The sequence below is a fragment of the Melospiza georgiana genome, chromosome 1, assembly GCF_028018845.1.
Source record: "Melospiza georgiana isolate bMelGeo1 chromosome 1, bMelGeo1.pri, whole genome shotgun sequence".
NCBI classification, from domain to species: Eukaryota; Metazoa; Chordata; class Aves; order Passeriformes; family Passerellidae; genus Melospiza; species Melospiza georgiana.
In genome coordinates this window covers 118,699,562-118,717,656 of record NC_080430.1, presented here as the reverse complement: position 1 = coordinate 118,717,656, position 18,095 = coordinate 118,699,562, and the positions used below count along the sequence as shown (strand labels likewise).

The window sequence follows — 18,095 nt, the reverse complement described above, 5'->3', positions numbered from 1 at the left end:
GCATGACATTCTGGAAGCCAACAGATAATCTTCAGAAACTATTTTGATAACCATTGCTTAGAAACAAAAAACAATGAAGCCATTGCATATCACTATAGTGCACTATAGTGTATGTAGCACTTACAGTCAGATATGCTGGAAATACATTCCTTTTCATGAGATGCCAAATATGAGCACAGCACCATGCACCATTACAGCACATGAATGTCTAAAAAGATCATGTATAATTTCCCTTGAAAGTGCTAATTTGCATGCATTCATACTTCAGTTGCAGAAGGAGGTCTACATGCTCTTCTCTCCCCAAGCAGAAATACAGTTCAACCTCAAGTGGTATGGAATTCCTCAGTAAACTTTATAACCTCATTCCAAACTCTGACTGTCAGTAAACAGCTTTTCAGAATGACAGTTTAAAGCAAGAAAATGTCACATGTATAGTAACAGGCCCAATCTTTTCTGTAAATTGCTGCCTGTGATTTTCAGAAATGCAGTAAATTGCTGGCGATTTGCAATGAGTCTCACTGCAAGGATAACTTGACTTTTGCACATTTAACAAAACATTCTTAAATTATTCATGCACATCATTCAATGTGTGGCCAATTTTGAGAGTAATATAGATCTGTAATATATCTGATCTCACTCATCAAGGGTAAGTGGAGTTTTTTTCCAAATCCCCAACATATACAATTGTTTAGACTATGTTTGTATAGTACATCAGGTACCTCAGAGTCACAGGCATCTGCAACATGGAGATCCAGAAAACTACAACACCCATGTCCCTCTTAAAAACACAGTAAAGACAAGATTGCCTTCCATGAGTCAAGCACCTAAGTAATGGCTGTCTGGAAAACAAGGGATAAAAGAAATATATTAAAAATACACAGCTCAGGGTGAAAAGCAATGGCATGAGTTGGTGGACAGTGCTCAATGGGAAAAGAACATCAGAGCAAACTTTCTTCTACACTGGCAGATGGATAAGGTGGGACCGCAGATGGGAAGAAGTTTAGTTTATTTATGGAAAGGCATGGTAGGAGAAGTCCTGTATATACAGGATGCCTCTGGAGAGGCAGCAAGACTCATTGAGAGACAGCTTCCTTCCCAGCATTGCCACTAAGGCAGAGTCTTCAAAAGAGATGCTCTGTCTTAGCCCATGGGAGGCTTGTGTGAAACCTGTGACTGCACACCTCAAAACATTTCGTAGATGTCAAGTTTTACATCTCTGCCCTCCAGGGGCTTCCTCCTCAGAACAGGTAACAAATCCCACTCTCTCCTTTGGGGTTACTTTGCACACAAGTATCTTACCTTTCATTAAAGATATGGCTGAGACAACAAGGTAAACCTTTTGTCTAATCTTTATGATCAAGACTTCAATGCATTTTTCTTCAGCCATGTCAGTTTATACCATCTCAGCAGAAAGCCAAGAACTCTGAAACTTCAGCAACTCACAAAATGAAAACCTGGATTTTTTTATCCTAAAAATGGTATTTACCAACAGCCCATACGGAAAAATGTGCAAGCATTGGAACATTATTTTTGGTTTTCAGTACCATGAATAACTATCATGTCATACCTTTATCATTTTGCAGCTTGTAATCTTCTGTGCTTCTTTTCACCTACAGTGCAACCTGACTTAAACAATCACTCAGTGGACTGAAAAAGTAATCTATTAAGGCAAGAGGAATTACAAGTAAAATGAAGTGATAATTCTGCTAGAAAGAATACAACCCCATGAAATATTAGGTCATACTTATTCGATGCACTAACTTATTTTACTGTTGACAAAACATTTAAATACAGAAACACATTTATAGTTCCATGCTAATAAAGGGACTCAAAATGCAAGTACTAAATTAAAAGGCAATCTATGTCAGAAAGATTATTTATTAAGCTATTCACAACCTTGGTGATGTGATGTAGAAGACACACTGTAATGACTAAGCTGCAAAACATAAAAAGCAACATATTGTGCAGTCTTTTTCACACAAACCTAATACGAATCCCAATAGAATACAAATTTCTTCATCTCTAAAGCTTTTTTTGGGTTCTAAGAGTGGCTTTAACACGTAGTGATTTTTTATTCTCTTTTATAAGGACTATTTATCTTTTAAAATACTGAATGTTTCAGAAATGCACTGAAATAGTAAGCTAAGGCAGATGTTTGCTTAAAAAAAGCGAAACACATAACACAAATTTCATACATCTACATATCCTTCCTTGACTTTTTTTGACTCAAATTCATTGAATTTCTCTCACCTCCTATTATCTATTGGAAGAAGTTATAAGGCAAAAGCATAACAGAATCACAGCAGAGGTGTCACAATAATATATACAAGATCAATACAAGCAAATGCAACCTAGATTACTTGAAAAGGCTGTTAAGAGATACTATTAGGCAATATTGTAAAGTGGATAATACACAAAGATACTGATATAGATAGACCAACATATAGCACTTATATAACACATTGTATGTCAGACCGTGGAATTTCAACTTCATTGCATTAGACAAGATTTTGGTACCAGGGTTTTCCTCAGCTTTTATATTAAAGCCTCCTCCTCTTCTCAAACTTTATATGTGAAAAGTGGAGAGGTCTATGGATTGCCTCTTATTTTAATGCTGATCCTGCAAACTTAAATGCATGGTAAGCATATGAGTAATTTTATTGAGTTTAATGAGACCACTCATGCATTTTAAGTTAATCTTGCATCTGAAGGAGCAGGAAAAGCCCCCACACTGAAACCTAAGCAGTAGGAATGCACAATGTGTCAGGACAATAATGACTGTAATTTGCACACACTACCCATGTGCTTTAGGCTACAGCAGCTCATTGGAGGGGTGAGGCTCTCCTTGCCATTCTGAAGCAGAGTTTGTGCACATTAAGAACACAGGAAAGACTTCTCAATGAGGGCAATACATTTGTTCAAAGAGAATTTGTTCAGGGACAATACAGGAGGAATGGCTGTGGAGACTTGAGGTGAATGTCACATGAAGGTTCAGGGGTCAGTAAGTTAAAGACTGTTCCAGGTTCAGAACTTAGATGTTACGGATGACTGATAGAAACTGGAAAGGAATACAAAAGGGTTTCCTTCTGTTTTCCTCCAGTGTGGTCTTCCATCTGGTTTAAACTAAAACAGCAACTCTAGAGCTTCTAATGACTGATTGCAGCAATGTTTCCCTGAGCAGCATGAGAAAAGTCCTTTTGCCCATCCTCTTCTGGGTACCTTTCATCATTTCTAACAGCACATATATACAAAAAATCAATTATGAAACATTCATCCTTTGTGGATATTTCTGTCAATGGGCACAAAAGCTTTCAGTGTCAGACAAAACCCAAACAAATACACTGATTGCATCATCCTATTCCTCAAGAAACAAGAATAAAAATAGCAAAAATATTTCAGTCAATATAAATTAGAAGATATATGTAGATATATAGATAGAGACTATTTATTGGTGAAGAAAAATAAGTCGGGTGAGATCCATGCCAGCATGGTTAAAGGCAGTAAAAAGTTGTTTATTAAGCTTATTAGGAGCAAGAGAAAATATCAACCTTCTAAATGATGTTTACTGTGACTTTTTTTTTAAGAAGCAAAAGAAGTAGACCTTTTAATATATTCTTCTGTTCTTTTTTTTTTTTTTTTCCATAAAGAATGACAAGAGGAGGAACAAGCATTTTCTAAACCACTAGTAAGAAGTCTATGGATTTATAACTCACATGCAATCTTTAGGCCTGGACCGCTAGCAACCACATAAAAGCTCTGGATATTGAGGTCCATTAATGCAAATAAGTTAATTTTTAATAAATCTCTGGAACTGCATGAGACTGAAAAACTTTAAAGCCTATAAAAGATATAGAAAATGCACATCCAATGGTTCAAGGATCATTGATCTAGCTTTAGTCCCAAAGTAAACGTAAGAAGAATGGCTTAAAAACTTGCTTGAGATCCAGCAAAAGCAGTATAACTGATGTCACTCAATAATATTTCTTAAGACATTAGGACCTGTTAAACAAACTCTATTTCATTGCTTCCAGAGGTTAAATGCTGAGTTGATAGGAGCTGCAAGAAGGTAATATACTTAAGAGATCTATAAGGCATTCACAAAACATTCTTACTGAAAAAAAATTGAATGGCAATACATTTTAATAGACTGAAAATTAAATAGATTTAAAACTAGCTAATTAACATAGTTTTCAATGGAAAATCATAGCTGAATAAAAGTGTTCCTAGCAGGACTCCCTTGGGATTGATGCATGTTCTGATGTTATTCCACATTTTCATCAGTGATCTAGATCATAAAAAAATCCCTGCCTGCAGTGGATATATTTGTAGATGACAAAAGAGAGGGAGGAGGGTAAATAATGAAAAGGCAGGCAGCTGTACAGGGCCATCTGGACTGCTTGGTAAGCTGGGATCAGTGAAACAAAATCCATTAAACTATAGGCAGGCACAAGCAAAATTATAGAGCCTGGAAACAGGAAATACAAGTCGTGACACTGATCTGTAAACTGCATTCTAGAAAACAAAATGTTTGGATAAAAGCTAGTATGATCCTGATATGTTTAAGCAAGCTGCCTAGTTACAGATGTAAAAAGTGATCTTACTTAGACATTCAGAAATTAATATCCTAGGATACAAAAATCTAGAAACATTTTACAACTCTCTAAATACCTTTTAAAACCATTTGGTTATTTTATGTATTATAACTATGTAAATTTGTTAGCATATTGCATCAGAGTAAAGTAAGAAGTTTACAAAGAAAACAATGCCACAAAATTATTTTAATTTTTATAGGGAATTACAACTCTAAAATCATTGTATAAAGTATACTTTTAACCAATCAGGTAATCAATTCATTCATAAGAATGAAAATATATGCAATCTCAACCTAAAATAGATAAAAAACATCAAGAAGTACTAACTAAAAACCGATTATTGAGAAATTTTGCCTTTTCTAAATTAACTGTTTATACTGATTGTCCCAATCCTTTCAGAGTACACAATATCCACATGCCTAAAACATTTGAGAATAAAAATAGCTACCTCATGGAAAAACAAGACATAAGGATGGAAGATACCCTGAAGCAAACAAAAGTTGCAAATCAGGGTAGATGTAAAGCACATGAAAATGCTCGCAACACAGCATGAACTACTCTGAAGTTAAACAACGTACAAGTGTGTTTGAGATGAAGATTTAGTGAAAATCAGTTCCTTCACAGCTGGACATGTGCACAGCTTTTTCCTCACTATCGTCTTTTATCCAACAGCCCACCTTTGAAGTGGAAAAAATAGGAGCACTTGTGAATGCCCTGGTAACACATAAAGACACATCAATTTAGCCAAGATGACATAGATCAAAAGGAAAATAATCTGTGCGGGCAAGCTGGCCAGTAGTTTGGTCATATTTGATCAAACTGAGGAAAATTACCAAACTGAATGAAAAGAAAGCTGACAGAAATCCAAATATCACTGATAATTCACAGAAAGTAAAAGTAAAATGAATCAACTGTGTTATATTTGCAAAGAAGTAATCGGGGGTTGAGGAATAACCCCCTTGAAGCAGAACTAGACTGACTTCAGTAGGCAGTTCAGAGAGTTTGAACTGCCTCAGCAGAAAATCTATCGAAGCCTTCAAACGTTTTGAGATAAGCAACAAAAATCTTCAGCCAAAACTTCCAAATCAAAGGTGAGATCTTGATCTTCCAAGGAAGCCTTAAAAGAAAAAAAAAAAAAGAAAAGAAAGAAAAAGAAAAGAAAAAGAAAAAGAAAAAGAAAAAGAAAAAGAAAAAGAAAAAGAAAAAGAAAAAGAAAAAGAAAAAGAAAAAGAAAAAGAAAGAAAAAGAAAAAGAAAAAGAAAAAGAAAAAGAAAAAGAAAAAGAAAAAGAAAAAGAAAAAGAAAAAGAAAAAGAAAAAGAAAAAGAAAAAGAAAAAGAAAAAGAAAAAGAAAAAGAAAAAGAAAAAGGCTTCCAAGAATGAGGAACAGTAACACAATAACACAGCGCAGCAATCCTCAGCAGATGGGTAGAACATATTCTCCCCCTGGAACAGAATACCTCATTCAAAACAACATTTTAAAGAACTTTTACATGCTCTCTAAAGATATAAGCAGAGAGGCAATTTAGGTGTACAGAATACCATGCTGCTATGACACAGAGACAATAAAATTACTGACAAGCAGCATTTGCCCTTGGAAGACAGTGTTAGTCAGGCACTGTTGCCACCCCTGTGACTTCTCTTCCAACATTTCTGCCTTCCCCATTTGACTGAATAGGTCAAGAAGACCCAGCATTATTCCTGCTATACTAAAGCCACTCAGACAATAAACCTCTTGGCAAAGCAAAGGGCAGGAGAGCACTTAATCCCCAATAGGATTCTCTCACCCTTTCTCCATTAATCCAAACTGAAGAAGTCTGCTCAAAGGAATTCTGATACTCATGAATAATAAATTCAGTCACACCATCAACATAAGCAAGGAATTTCCCTGAAGGACAGCTGAAAAAGAAAGAGAGTATAATAACCTAGACAAGGAACAATCCCTCCAATTCCCTTGTGCAATTGAAAAGTAGTTCTCAAAGCCCATTCACCTTATAGAGGTTAAATATATTATTAGATGAAAATCAGATTTAGGAGGTAAACTTGCTCCAAGATTCAAACCACAAAGATCACGAGAATTCTTCCTACGGCCTTACAGAATCAAAAATCTTCTTCTAATTAAGACAATTTAACACAACACAAATGGTAAGCATTCTACAAAGGAAGAAAAGCTTGCTGAAGCAGACCTGCTGGAAATACATTTAAGGCCTACCCAAGGTTATTCTATTGAACTAGAGCTTTTTGTTTGCTGAAGCCTTCAAAATAAATTAATATGGGGAGTAAAGGCAGGGACACTGCCATATTGTCCACCAAGAAACAACCACTTAATAGGAGCTGAAGGGCAAATTTTTTTTCTTCCATCTCCCCTTTAGAAATATCTGCTGAAAGTCAGTTTCAGGTAGGAACACCACAGTTACATAGGTTTTTTGGGTTTTTTTTTTTTGCAAAAAATCAAATGCAAAATTACAACACCAGACTCCTGGAAAGAAGTAATTTAAGGAGTATGTTAACACAGAAAGTTTAGGATTATGTACATCTAATCACAAGACACTGGAAAAGAATGGAGAATAAGGAAAACTCTGAGTAGATATAGAGGACTGATGTAGTTAGGAAAAATCTCCTTGGTTGTCAGATGTAGATCTATAAAAAGTAAAACAAGATTTCTCCCTTGCTTTTCCACTAAATTAGAGTTTATGCATCCCAAAGGATGTAAGCAGTCACCTGGATGACATCTAGAGATGATAAACAATAACCTGCTTCTTAAATTTCTTTTCCAGTTCAAAAATAAGCCCACTTGAACACATCTAAGTAATATCTGTAGAGGGGTCTGGACTGGCTGGATTGATGGGCCTAGGCCATTTTTATGAGGTTTGACAAGGCCAAGTGCAGGGTCCTGCCCTTGGGTCACAACAACCCGAGGCAGCTCTACAGACTGGGATGGAGTGGCTGGAACTCTGCCCAATGGAAAAGGACCTGGGAGTGCTGGTCAACAGCTGACTGAGTTTGAGCCAGTGTGTGCCCAGGTGGCCAAGAAGTCCAGTGGCATCCCGGCAGGGATCAGAAATGGTTTGGTGAGCAGGACCAGCACAGTGGTTGTCCCGCTCTACTCAACGCTGTTGAGGCCAAACCTCGAGTGTTGGGTTAAATTCTGTGCTGCTCAATTCAAGGACATTGAGGTGCTGGAGTGAGTCCAGAAAAGGACAACAAAAAGTCAATGAAGAATCTGGAACACAAGTCTAATGAGGAGCTGGAGAAAAAGAAGTTCAGGGGAGACCTTATCATGCAGTGCAACTACGTGAGAGCAGACTGCAGTCAAGTGGGGGTTGATCTCTTCTCACAGGTAACAAGGGGCAAAAGGAAATGGCCTCAAGCTATGCTAGGTGAGGTTTAGATGAGATAATAGGAAAAATTACTTTAGTTGTCAAGTATTGGGACAGGCTGCCCAGGAAAGTGGTGGAATCATTGTCCTTGGAAATGTTCAAGCAATGTGTCCATGTCGATCTTGGGGACATGGTTTGGTGGTGGACCTGGCAATGTTAGGTTCATGATTGAACTTGATGACTTTGGAAGTATTTTTCAACCTCAATGATTCAAGGATTCGCAATTATGAAGTCCCATACGAAATATGTAGCATGCTTTAAAATCCCATGAGATTCAGCACTACAATTTTTGAGAATAACTTTTTCAGATTCTACTGTCATCAATAACAAATGCCTTGTACATTCATCAAAGTCTAGGACTGTCTCACGTGCAAATTACCACCAAAAAACTTACTTAAAATTACATTTTCTTCTTAACAAGCATTGTCTTCTAATGGAAGACAAAACCCAAGCAAACAACCTATGAATCAGTGTGAAACTCCCTTCAAAACAGTTAAACGGTTTTCAAACTATACATCAATTAAATAATTAAATCTTCATCAGAAGACTGATGAAATGACAGACTTCCCCATAATTAAGAAGGAATCCTTACTTGGCAATTGCTGGAACTGAAATCCCAAAGGATACACTACAGCAGTAAAAGCACTGCATAGAAGTTTTTATCAAAACCATAAATTTGACCTTAGTGGGCAAGAAATAGATCTGGCAGTAGCACTAAAATGAGTATACTGCTTTAGATATGGGTCAAAAATGTCTGCACAGCAGTCACTCATCTCATAGTTAGAAGCTGCTGGATAGCCAGCAGATACGGTTGATCTAATGCCTAAACAAGAATATGATTAAAGAAATAATCAAAATATCTTTCAGTGCAGTTTTATCAGAAGGATATCACATTTGCAAAAAGAAAATTAAATACCAGCAACAGCCTTCCCATTTCTACAAAAAGAGCATAATAATCAGTACAAAACATATCCAAACACCAAGAAGTAGATAAAATAATCCCCTGAGTAATGAGATCCAGGTTCACCCTTACCTGCAGGTGAGTGTGTCATACTTGTTTACAACCAAACCACAACTCAGGGAAATTTCCTTTTCTCACTCCATGAACAATTCAACTTATTTCAGAAACACAAGTTTAGAATAGATGACTAGATGCTCCTTCATACTCTTATATTCTCTCATTCCTTGTTCTGTATGTTCTTGGCTCTACGTGTAAGTAGCCACAGCATTTTGCGGCCTTTTGCCCTGGGCTTCAGACACCAACCCTAGGCATGCAGGATTTACCCTCTCTGCATCTCTAGCCATTGCAGCATGGATTCCTGAATCACAGGAGTACTTTTCCATATCCAATGGTCTCATTGGAGAAATATTGCAAGAGACTTGAGTTACTTCCCTCCTTGCCCTAAGCTGACATTTTAGGGTTTTTTTTCTTTTAAAAAACTTCAAGATTCTAGAAATTAAACCAATAAACTCAAACAAATATGACTGTGATCTTTGTATTAATAAATGTGTTTGTGCAGCTCTTAGCTAAGCAGATATATCATACCCATTATTCCCAGAGCCATTTCATATTATGGTATTAAATGGATTATTAAAAAAAAAAAAACAAAACACAGAGATATTACCTCAGTTATTTAAACCAATGAAGAAGATGATATCCTCCACTCCAGATATCAACATTAAAATTTTGCATTCATTAGAGGTTATAAAATAAAACCAGTTTTCATTGAAACACCTATTTCAGTGATGCTCATTGTATATAATAAATTGAACCACTGTAAATGTCACTGAAAGGATATAATTGTATATAATAAATTGAACCACTGTAAATGTCACCTGAAAGGATATAAAATTCAATTTTTGTACCATCTGGAATGTACTCCTGATTAAGTTGTTCAGCAATGTGATTGTATCACCTAAACAAACTAATTAACATCAGAACGACACATTTTGCAGTTTCACTGGCATTTGTCTGTGTCCCATTTATTCTACATAAGTTCTTTCCCAGAATGACCTTATGCTCAAATAGTGCCATGAAGCTAGTGCATGTTAATTCTCTTTTCAAGAAGAAGCATATTTTTCATTAGATCTTACACAATGCAACACCTTTACACAGTAGAGTCAAACAGATTGAACAACAAATTAGGTTTGGAACATGAAATCTGGAACATCAAAGTTTCTTCAGCTAAACAGCCACAAAGTCTCCTCAGCTACAATAGATTCACACCTTTTTGCTCTTCAATTTCCTTCTTTTCCTTTCCCTTTCTTTTTTAAGAGAGCACATATTAAGTCATCTTTTCTAAGTCACCCTTTTTGTCTGAGAAATTTAAATTGCAAATAAAAAGAAAATTCTATTTTCCATAGCTGCATCATTACAAATTCACAGCTCATAGCTAATTCTTCTCTAACTTTTCATGGAAACAGTCATTGTATTCTATACAGAAACTCCCACACAGATTTTCTGCTCCTGCACGTACTGATGTCAGCCTAACACAACACCAGAAAATACTGTTTGCAAATACCATTGAAAGGCACCCCAACACCATGTTAATCTATGATTAACAGTACCTAACACCAGCCAAGGCCAGAGCCATTATTCTGAAGTGCTGAAGTGTTGTTTCTGTTCAATATTACACTGCATAACTTCACAGTAAATTGGTTTCCAGGTTTATTGCCAAAGTAATTAAAAATTCAAAAGGTTGCTGTTTGAGCAGAACATTATGGAAAAGTATTAAGTACAATTGAACCTGGAGATTATTTCTTTTTATAGTGAGAGAGCAGCAGGATGGGAGGAGCAACCTGAATAAGGAAGGTCACATTAAAAGTTCATATTTTAGCAAACACATTTCAGTGGAGCTTCTGCTGTAGGAAAGGGCACAAGAAAAACTAAAATGAGGGAACTGTTTTTAAAACCTTTTTTTTAAAAAACAAAAAATTACTTCTGAAAGCTGGTTGATAGAAAGGGTGAAGGCCAAGGGAGTTAAATGAATTATATGATGGGAGAATTAAAACTTATATTTGGTCTGGTTCTGCTTTATATTATCTTAATTCTATATACTAAAGTACTATTTGATTAGCATTCCTCCTTTTTTAATGTGAGAGAAGATTCTGGAGCATTACTTAGAAAAAAAATATTTTAAACTCTTTGAGAATAATAAGGTAGAGGAAAGAGGAGAAGGTGAGGGAGTCCAAACCTCAAAGAAACAAACCAAACCTTTTCATCAGGTTTAATTTCTGCAAGTTGAATTTTACTAGTGCGTATGTTCAGAAAAGATTATATTTAACTACTGCTATAAAATTAGTAATTTGTAATGTCTAGAAATTGCAGAAGGCGTACAACCACATCCAGTGCATGATCCATCATTGTGCACACCTCAGCTGGTAGCAGCTGATGGCATCACCTGGAGCAAACAAACACACAGCAGTGAGGAGAATGAGGAGTTAAGGGTGTGTAGTCTCCCAAGAGAGATGGTGATCAAAAGGATCTGATGATGAATAAGAGGTGTGTGGGAAGAAATTCTCAGCTGAGCTGTACATGAATGTATACAGCATGTACAGCAGTGAAGAAATGCACTGTTACCATCTTGCTTTGCTCCCAGTGAAGGCAGTGATTTGTGTTCAGCTGAAAATCCATCAATTGAACAGACAGCACAAAAGTTTTGTCTGTAACAGAGATCTAATCTCTACCAAGAGTGAGCAGCAATGACAGTGTTGCCTCCCTCCTGTTGTCACACAGCTGAACAGTAAAACCCCACCTTGTGCACACCCAAAACTCACTGTCAGCCTCCCAGGAGACTTCACCAGGGTCTCCTGTCTTCTGTGCCCCTACACACCCTCTGGGGACAAAAGCCAGAGACACCTCCAGCTCCCCAGCTGGAATAAGTCTTGATGAAATGTTTAAGACTCTTAAATAAGATAAGGTTTTGAGTCTTCAACTTGTACTAATTTTTTTAATGTAAACACTCCTACCCTAAACCATCCATGGACACTCACTTGGGGTTTTATCTTGACAGAGACTTGTATCTACAGATCAAAATTAGTGCAGTAGAAGAGTTGTCCATTACTAAGGCTTCATATCAGCTTTAGATATGAAGCTCTTCAGTGCCATTATTATTAAAATGCTTCTCCTGACCTCCAACAAAATCTTTTTTTCCACATGCTCAGTAAATTATTTATTGCTCTTCTTCCCAGTGGATATGAAAAACCCTTCCTCCACATAAAAGTCACTTACATGTGAGTAGATGCACAATGACCTATCCTCTGCTTAGACTAAGGAAGTCCTTTATCCTCCATCTTTTGATTTTCCATATTGGTTTTATGGATGCCGCCAACTTTGTCCCTGAGCTTTTTGGAGTGGGTAATTCTATGGAGCTAATTAAGACAATAATTAAACCAAAATAATGGTGTCTGTTTTGTCACTTACATCAGCACAAGTTAGAAAGAGAATCACCTTTTCTTTCATATTGCTACTGTAAATTCAACCAATGCTCTCATTTCACATTAAAAATAAAGACACAAGCCCAAGCATACACCATAACATCTCTATTAATACAAATTAGCATTGGCTCTGAGTTTAACTTACTCCATTTGAGATGATTAGATATAATTGCAGAACAATTAAGGATTGACTGACATGCACCAGATGGAATAAATTTGATTTCACAAGTAGCCAGTATATAGTTCACATAATTAACTTTCATTCTGACATACAACATTTTGTTTGGAAAAGAGCACTGGGTTTCCAGTCCATCAGCATTTTAATAAGTAAATTATTAGTCCATTTTTTCCTCAGATGGAAGAAATCATTAATTTTGTCAGATAATTCTATCCTCCAACTACAGATCCATCCAATAATTTGGCCTACAGTTCTGTCTCCAGCTTAATAAAGCTGGACGGGAGCCCTACAAACTTTGATCATCCATTGACCAAAGTAAATATTTCTAGGAAAAAAACACATGAAAAAGTAGTGTTTCATTAAATTACATAAGCAAAACTTCCTTTGGTTTCAGGGGAAAGGTTAATGAAGCTGGTGCCACAGGCAGATCAGAGAGCTCACATTCACTCAATATGTAAAACTAAGGACAAGGTAAGAAACATAAGCTGTTTAGAAATATTTTCCTACAGAATATATTACTGTGTGTCAGGCAAATCCTTGGCCAAAAAAATTAGAAGAGTCAGTTGACACACAGCTCAATTTTGAGAGCAAAACTTAAATCCAGAATGAGGCACGGTACACAGCAAAGAAGCATGCCATGGAAAAGCCATGCAGGACAAACAGAAATATCCTTGAAAAAGAAAAGAGCTCATCAATGTTCCCCAGCTGCATAGGTAAGGCATATGAAACAACAGGAAAGGAGTACACAATACCACAATGCTGCTATACATTTACCAAATAAAGGCTTTAATACATGGAAAGAAATGCCAGTAACTCACAAATACAAAAGCAGTATAAAAATGGTCTAAAAAAATTTTGGAATAGCATATGATAAATACAAATGAAAATAGCTATTTTCATACTGGATCTGAAATATTTGAGGGATGTAAAAAGAGAATTAATAACTGTACACTCTAAACAGATGAAGACTCCTTTGTACAGGAGTACAGAACACCATATATTGCTGCAGATGGAGGGCTGGCTTACACACATTAGAAATTATGGGGTCCATATTTAAGCACATACAAAACTTCAGGAAAACAGTCTGTGTTTTTGTCTAGGTGCTTTAATGCCTATACTCTGGAATGTGACAATTAGAACTTAATTTCATTTCAAGAAAAATGAGATCAAAACAATTAATGAGCTTATGTATGGATGTCGCAAACTGCCATCCTGCAGCGAAGAATTAAAAGGTCATGTTATAATAACAGCTTTGTTTCTCTCATATGGAATGGTTAACACTAAAAATTATGTTTCCAATTTCAGAAAAGTAGTAAATGAAAAAAGACAGGCAAAATTCATTTACTTCATATGGGTAGTTTCACTGCTGCTAAAATCAGAAAAAAAAGAATACTAATAAAAAGGGTGTATATAGATATATTTATTTTATTTCTGATCAAATACAATTTCTTCAGCCCTGAGAAAAGCATTACAATTTTATTTGTGCATCTGTAACGTAAGTGAAGAAGGATCTTGACCTCTATGTTGTTTATAAGGCAGTTAAAGGGGAAACAGTTGTCATTAGATTTCTACTGACAACAGCAGCTGTGGGAGAGCTGTGTTTATTTCCCTTTTGTACCCAAGATGACTTGAATCTATATCATCCTTTTCCCAGGAGACTGCCTTAATCACCATAGTGTGGAGGGTGTTCAGTTTATCGAGAAAATTATAATTAAAGGTAATTGAAGGGAAAATGTTTCTGTTTCAAACTTTCACAGTAAACAGGCCCACATTACCTATGTCCTTCTTATTCTCATTCAAATTTTTCATTACCTGCAGTGGAACTTCCTGGCAGAATTCAAACAGTGAATATTCAAAGGAGATCCTCCTCCCCACTTTAGAAACAAGATCTAAACAAAATTTCAGTAGTGGTAGATTCTTCTATGCCATTTGAAAAGTCTGTCTGCATTGTATGCATGCTCCATGGGCAGATATTGAATTAAAATTACCATTTATTATTGTATGAATTTGGATTTTCAGAAGCATTCATGATTGAAGACTTAATGGACTCATGGGACACCACCAAGAGCTAACTCATTCTGGTCAGAGCAAATGCAAACATGGTACTGCTTAAAACAAACAAGCCAACAGAAATCAGTCACCTGCCAGACAGCATCACAATTTTCCCTGATAGAATGTCAACAGAAGGTTAAAATTGTAATCAATTTGTATTCATTTCAGAGATAGTTTCTTTTTCTTTCTTTAATGGAAAAAGAGAACAATAGGAAGGAAAAAAAAGTGACTATTGCCTGCCGAGATTTCAATGCTGAATAAACAACCATACTTGGAAATCTTATTATGGTGTTTGATTTCCCAACCACACTAATGTACTCTGATAACAGCACTTTCTATCATGTATGACAACACACGAACATATTAATGGAGGAAATAATTAATTTTTTCAACTAGCATCTTGGATAAAATATAGGTACCAATTAAATTTGGTGTGACATATTAACCAAATAATAAGTACCCAGTATTTTAAGCATATGGAGCAAAAAGACCTTAGTCTCTTCATGGCCTCATCATGTCTAGCAAAATTTTCAGAAAGACAAATAAATAGACCAAAAATTCTGTGATGTACTGAAAAAGTTTCTTAATTCTATCATTGCTAAGTTGGTCTCAATACTCACACCTTTGGCATAATTTATACAAGAGCAGTTAATTTCCACAGTAGTAATTTTGTGTCTATCACCTTGTTGAGAAACACCTTTTAAATGTAATTATAAACCACAAGATAAAAGTTCCACAAAAATGTTGAGATTAATTGAAGTATACCCTAAAAAAAGGGAATTTTGTCATTGGCCAGGTAGTATTTTTGCTGCTATTTCTCTGCATTGTGATTATCATGTTAAGAAGAGCAAAAAGTGAAACACACAAGTGAAACCGGAAGATGAAGGACTTCAATTCAAACCTGCTGATTTATAAACCTCTTAACTGAGCATATGATCAGAATCACTTGCAAACAAATTCAAGGGTCAGACTAAAAGCTTTGCTTCAATTCCTAAGCCCTTAGATAAATATATTCCTTACACATAAAATATAATAGTCACTACAAAAACAGACGTGACCCAACTAAATAAAAGTATACAACCTCTTTGTGTCATAAGAATGAACAATTATTTGGCTATTCATCTTTTCTATGTGCTGCTCTTCTGTTCATCGAATAGATTTTTAAGTCAGAACATACCATAAGGATAATTTATTTTGATCCTCTATGAAGTGTACTAATTTCTTTATCAAGCCTGTAACTTCTCATGAGCTACATAATTGAAGGAAAAAAAAACTGTTGCAGCTTTTCATTATGAAATTTTATCACTAAAGGAACCTATCACTAAAGGTTAAATTAAAATGGAATTTCTACTGAGTAAATTTCTTATTAAATTGGTTTCATCAGTTTTCTGTTTGTTGTCAACCAAAAGCTAGGAATCCTAGCTTAATCCTAGCAAGTACATAGTTCATAAATGTTCCACTCTGAGTGGAGTAAACAAAAATTCACAGAATGGGTCATGTTGGAAGACACCACAGTGGATCACCTTGTCCAGCCTCCCTGCTCAAGCAGGGTCTTCCCAGAGCACACTGCACAGGACTGCATTCTCTGAAAGCTCTGCATGAATTAACAGTGATGCAGTTCAAGTCACTAAATCTACAACCAGTAACAGTGACATTTATTCTATTAATAATGCTGGGATCAGCATGTGCCACGGGCATACTGTGCCAGCAATCATTTAAATGTGGTAAATGTGGTAAACCATGATCTGCATCATCTGTGTCCAACTGGAGGATAAAAACCAGCAGGTGTTGTGTGAAATCACCTGCAGATACAATGCTGAGCATAACCTATGCTAACTTAAGTGCTCCCTTGAACGAGTGCACATCTCTTGATGCGCCATTCTAGCAAACATTTCTACTCTAATCAGAGGATTGAATGAAGAATTAGTGACCTAAAACACTAGTTTTAGACACTAGAGTGTCATATAAAGGAAAGTTTTATTCAGATGTGACAAAAGTCACCCTTTGCCATTTGTTCTTTTTTATAAAGAATTAACATTCTCACTGTGAGATCAATTTGCTCAGCAAGTTATCACATTAACCTTCTTAGTAATTTTCTTTCAAAGCATCCTTGGAAATTCACATTTTTTACACACACTTGAAAATTCAACCAAAATGACACTGCCTGCTTTTCAACAATCAAAAAGGACCTCAAATTTACAACCGAATACCTTCCCACCTCTCACCTTGGGATGATACTTCAGAAGGCAACTGCAATTCAGGTTCATTGCATTAATGTACTTCAAACCTGTGGCTATTTACTAGCAGGGAGAAGTTCAAACATTACAGTTCTTGTTGGAGGGAAACTCTGAAGATCAAATTGTATGTTCAAACAACCACATTTTCCCTCTGTGGCTGCGGTCTTCTGAAATCTGAGAGTCCTGCTGTTGAGACACCCTCCCATAAATCTGAAGAAGGGTAAGTGACCTACCTTAGAGAGCCCTCCTACTTCCAAATAGAAGCAGATAATGAAAACATTCCAGGTGACCCACAGGGCAGTCCACACCGTGTACTAAACACAAAGCCGCATGAGAGCAAGAAAGAGAGAAAAATAAAACGTTAAGATAAAACGACTTCATACTGAGCAGATCAATAATAAAAAACTGATATCAATAAGCATTGTTCTTCTGGGAACAGCCAAGAACAGAGAGTTCAGAAAAGGAGCTCCCCCTGCAGAAGTCCCCTAAGAACCTCCGGAAATTACAAATTCAATATTCATTGCTGTACTAAATAAATACGAATAAAATAGATTTATTCTTTACAGTTTTACACTATCCTACTGATATCAATTAAGTCCAAAATGCTGACTGGTTTTGGGACAACTCTGAGTCATTTTTAAATAAAAATTTAGCTCTTTTAAAGGAATATTCAGATAAGCAAAATACCTTAAATAAGTAAATATTAATGAAATAATTTTTAAATATCATGAAGAAAGGTACAAGAAAAAAACCTCACCACCAAAAAACCCAGATCTATTGATCTGGTAATCTAGATTTTTTTCTTTTTAAACAAATAGGTAAAGTGTAAATCTGATCTCTTGAGAATCTTTCACAGTAAAACACACTTTATTACATTAAAATTAGCTCACTACTTCTCCAAGCCTTTTGCCATGAATCGGATTCTACAAAGCACACTTAGCAGTTTAACATACCCATACCTCTCCTGGGTTCTCCAGCATGATACTGAACTCATACAGCACTCACAGCATGAATGGGGGGACAGTAATTAATCTGCTTCAAATCATCTTTTGCATTTTACCTGTCAGCACAACAGACTGGCACCATTTCTCTATGGATACACTGTTTTCTGACATACAGCTGTACCCTATTCCCAAGGAACTCCCCAGGCACTCCATCTCAGGAGAATCTCATCCTGATGGACCAAGTGTCCCTGCAGCCATGCTGGAGCTGCATCCTCTG

The 18,095-nt window shown here is 36.1% G+C and overlaps 1 protein-coding gene across 3 annotated transcripts in view; it reads right to left on the bottom strand.

Annotated features, from left to right (window-relative positions):
- Positions 1–18,095, bottom strand: part of NKAIN3 (sodium/potassium transporting ATPase interacting 3) — a 341,381-nt gene that overhangs the window by 157,667 nt on the left and 165,619 nt on the right. For all 3 annotated transcript variants that reach the window (XM_058039914.1, XM_058039898.1, XM_058039907.1), the window contains exon 3: positions 17,108–17,188. In XM_058039914.1, the coding sequence (XP_057895897.1) occupies positions 17,108–17,188 (81 nt within the window). The remainder of the gene's footprint in view (positions 1–17,107; positions 17,189–18,095) is intronic.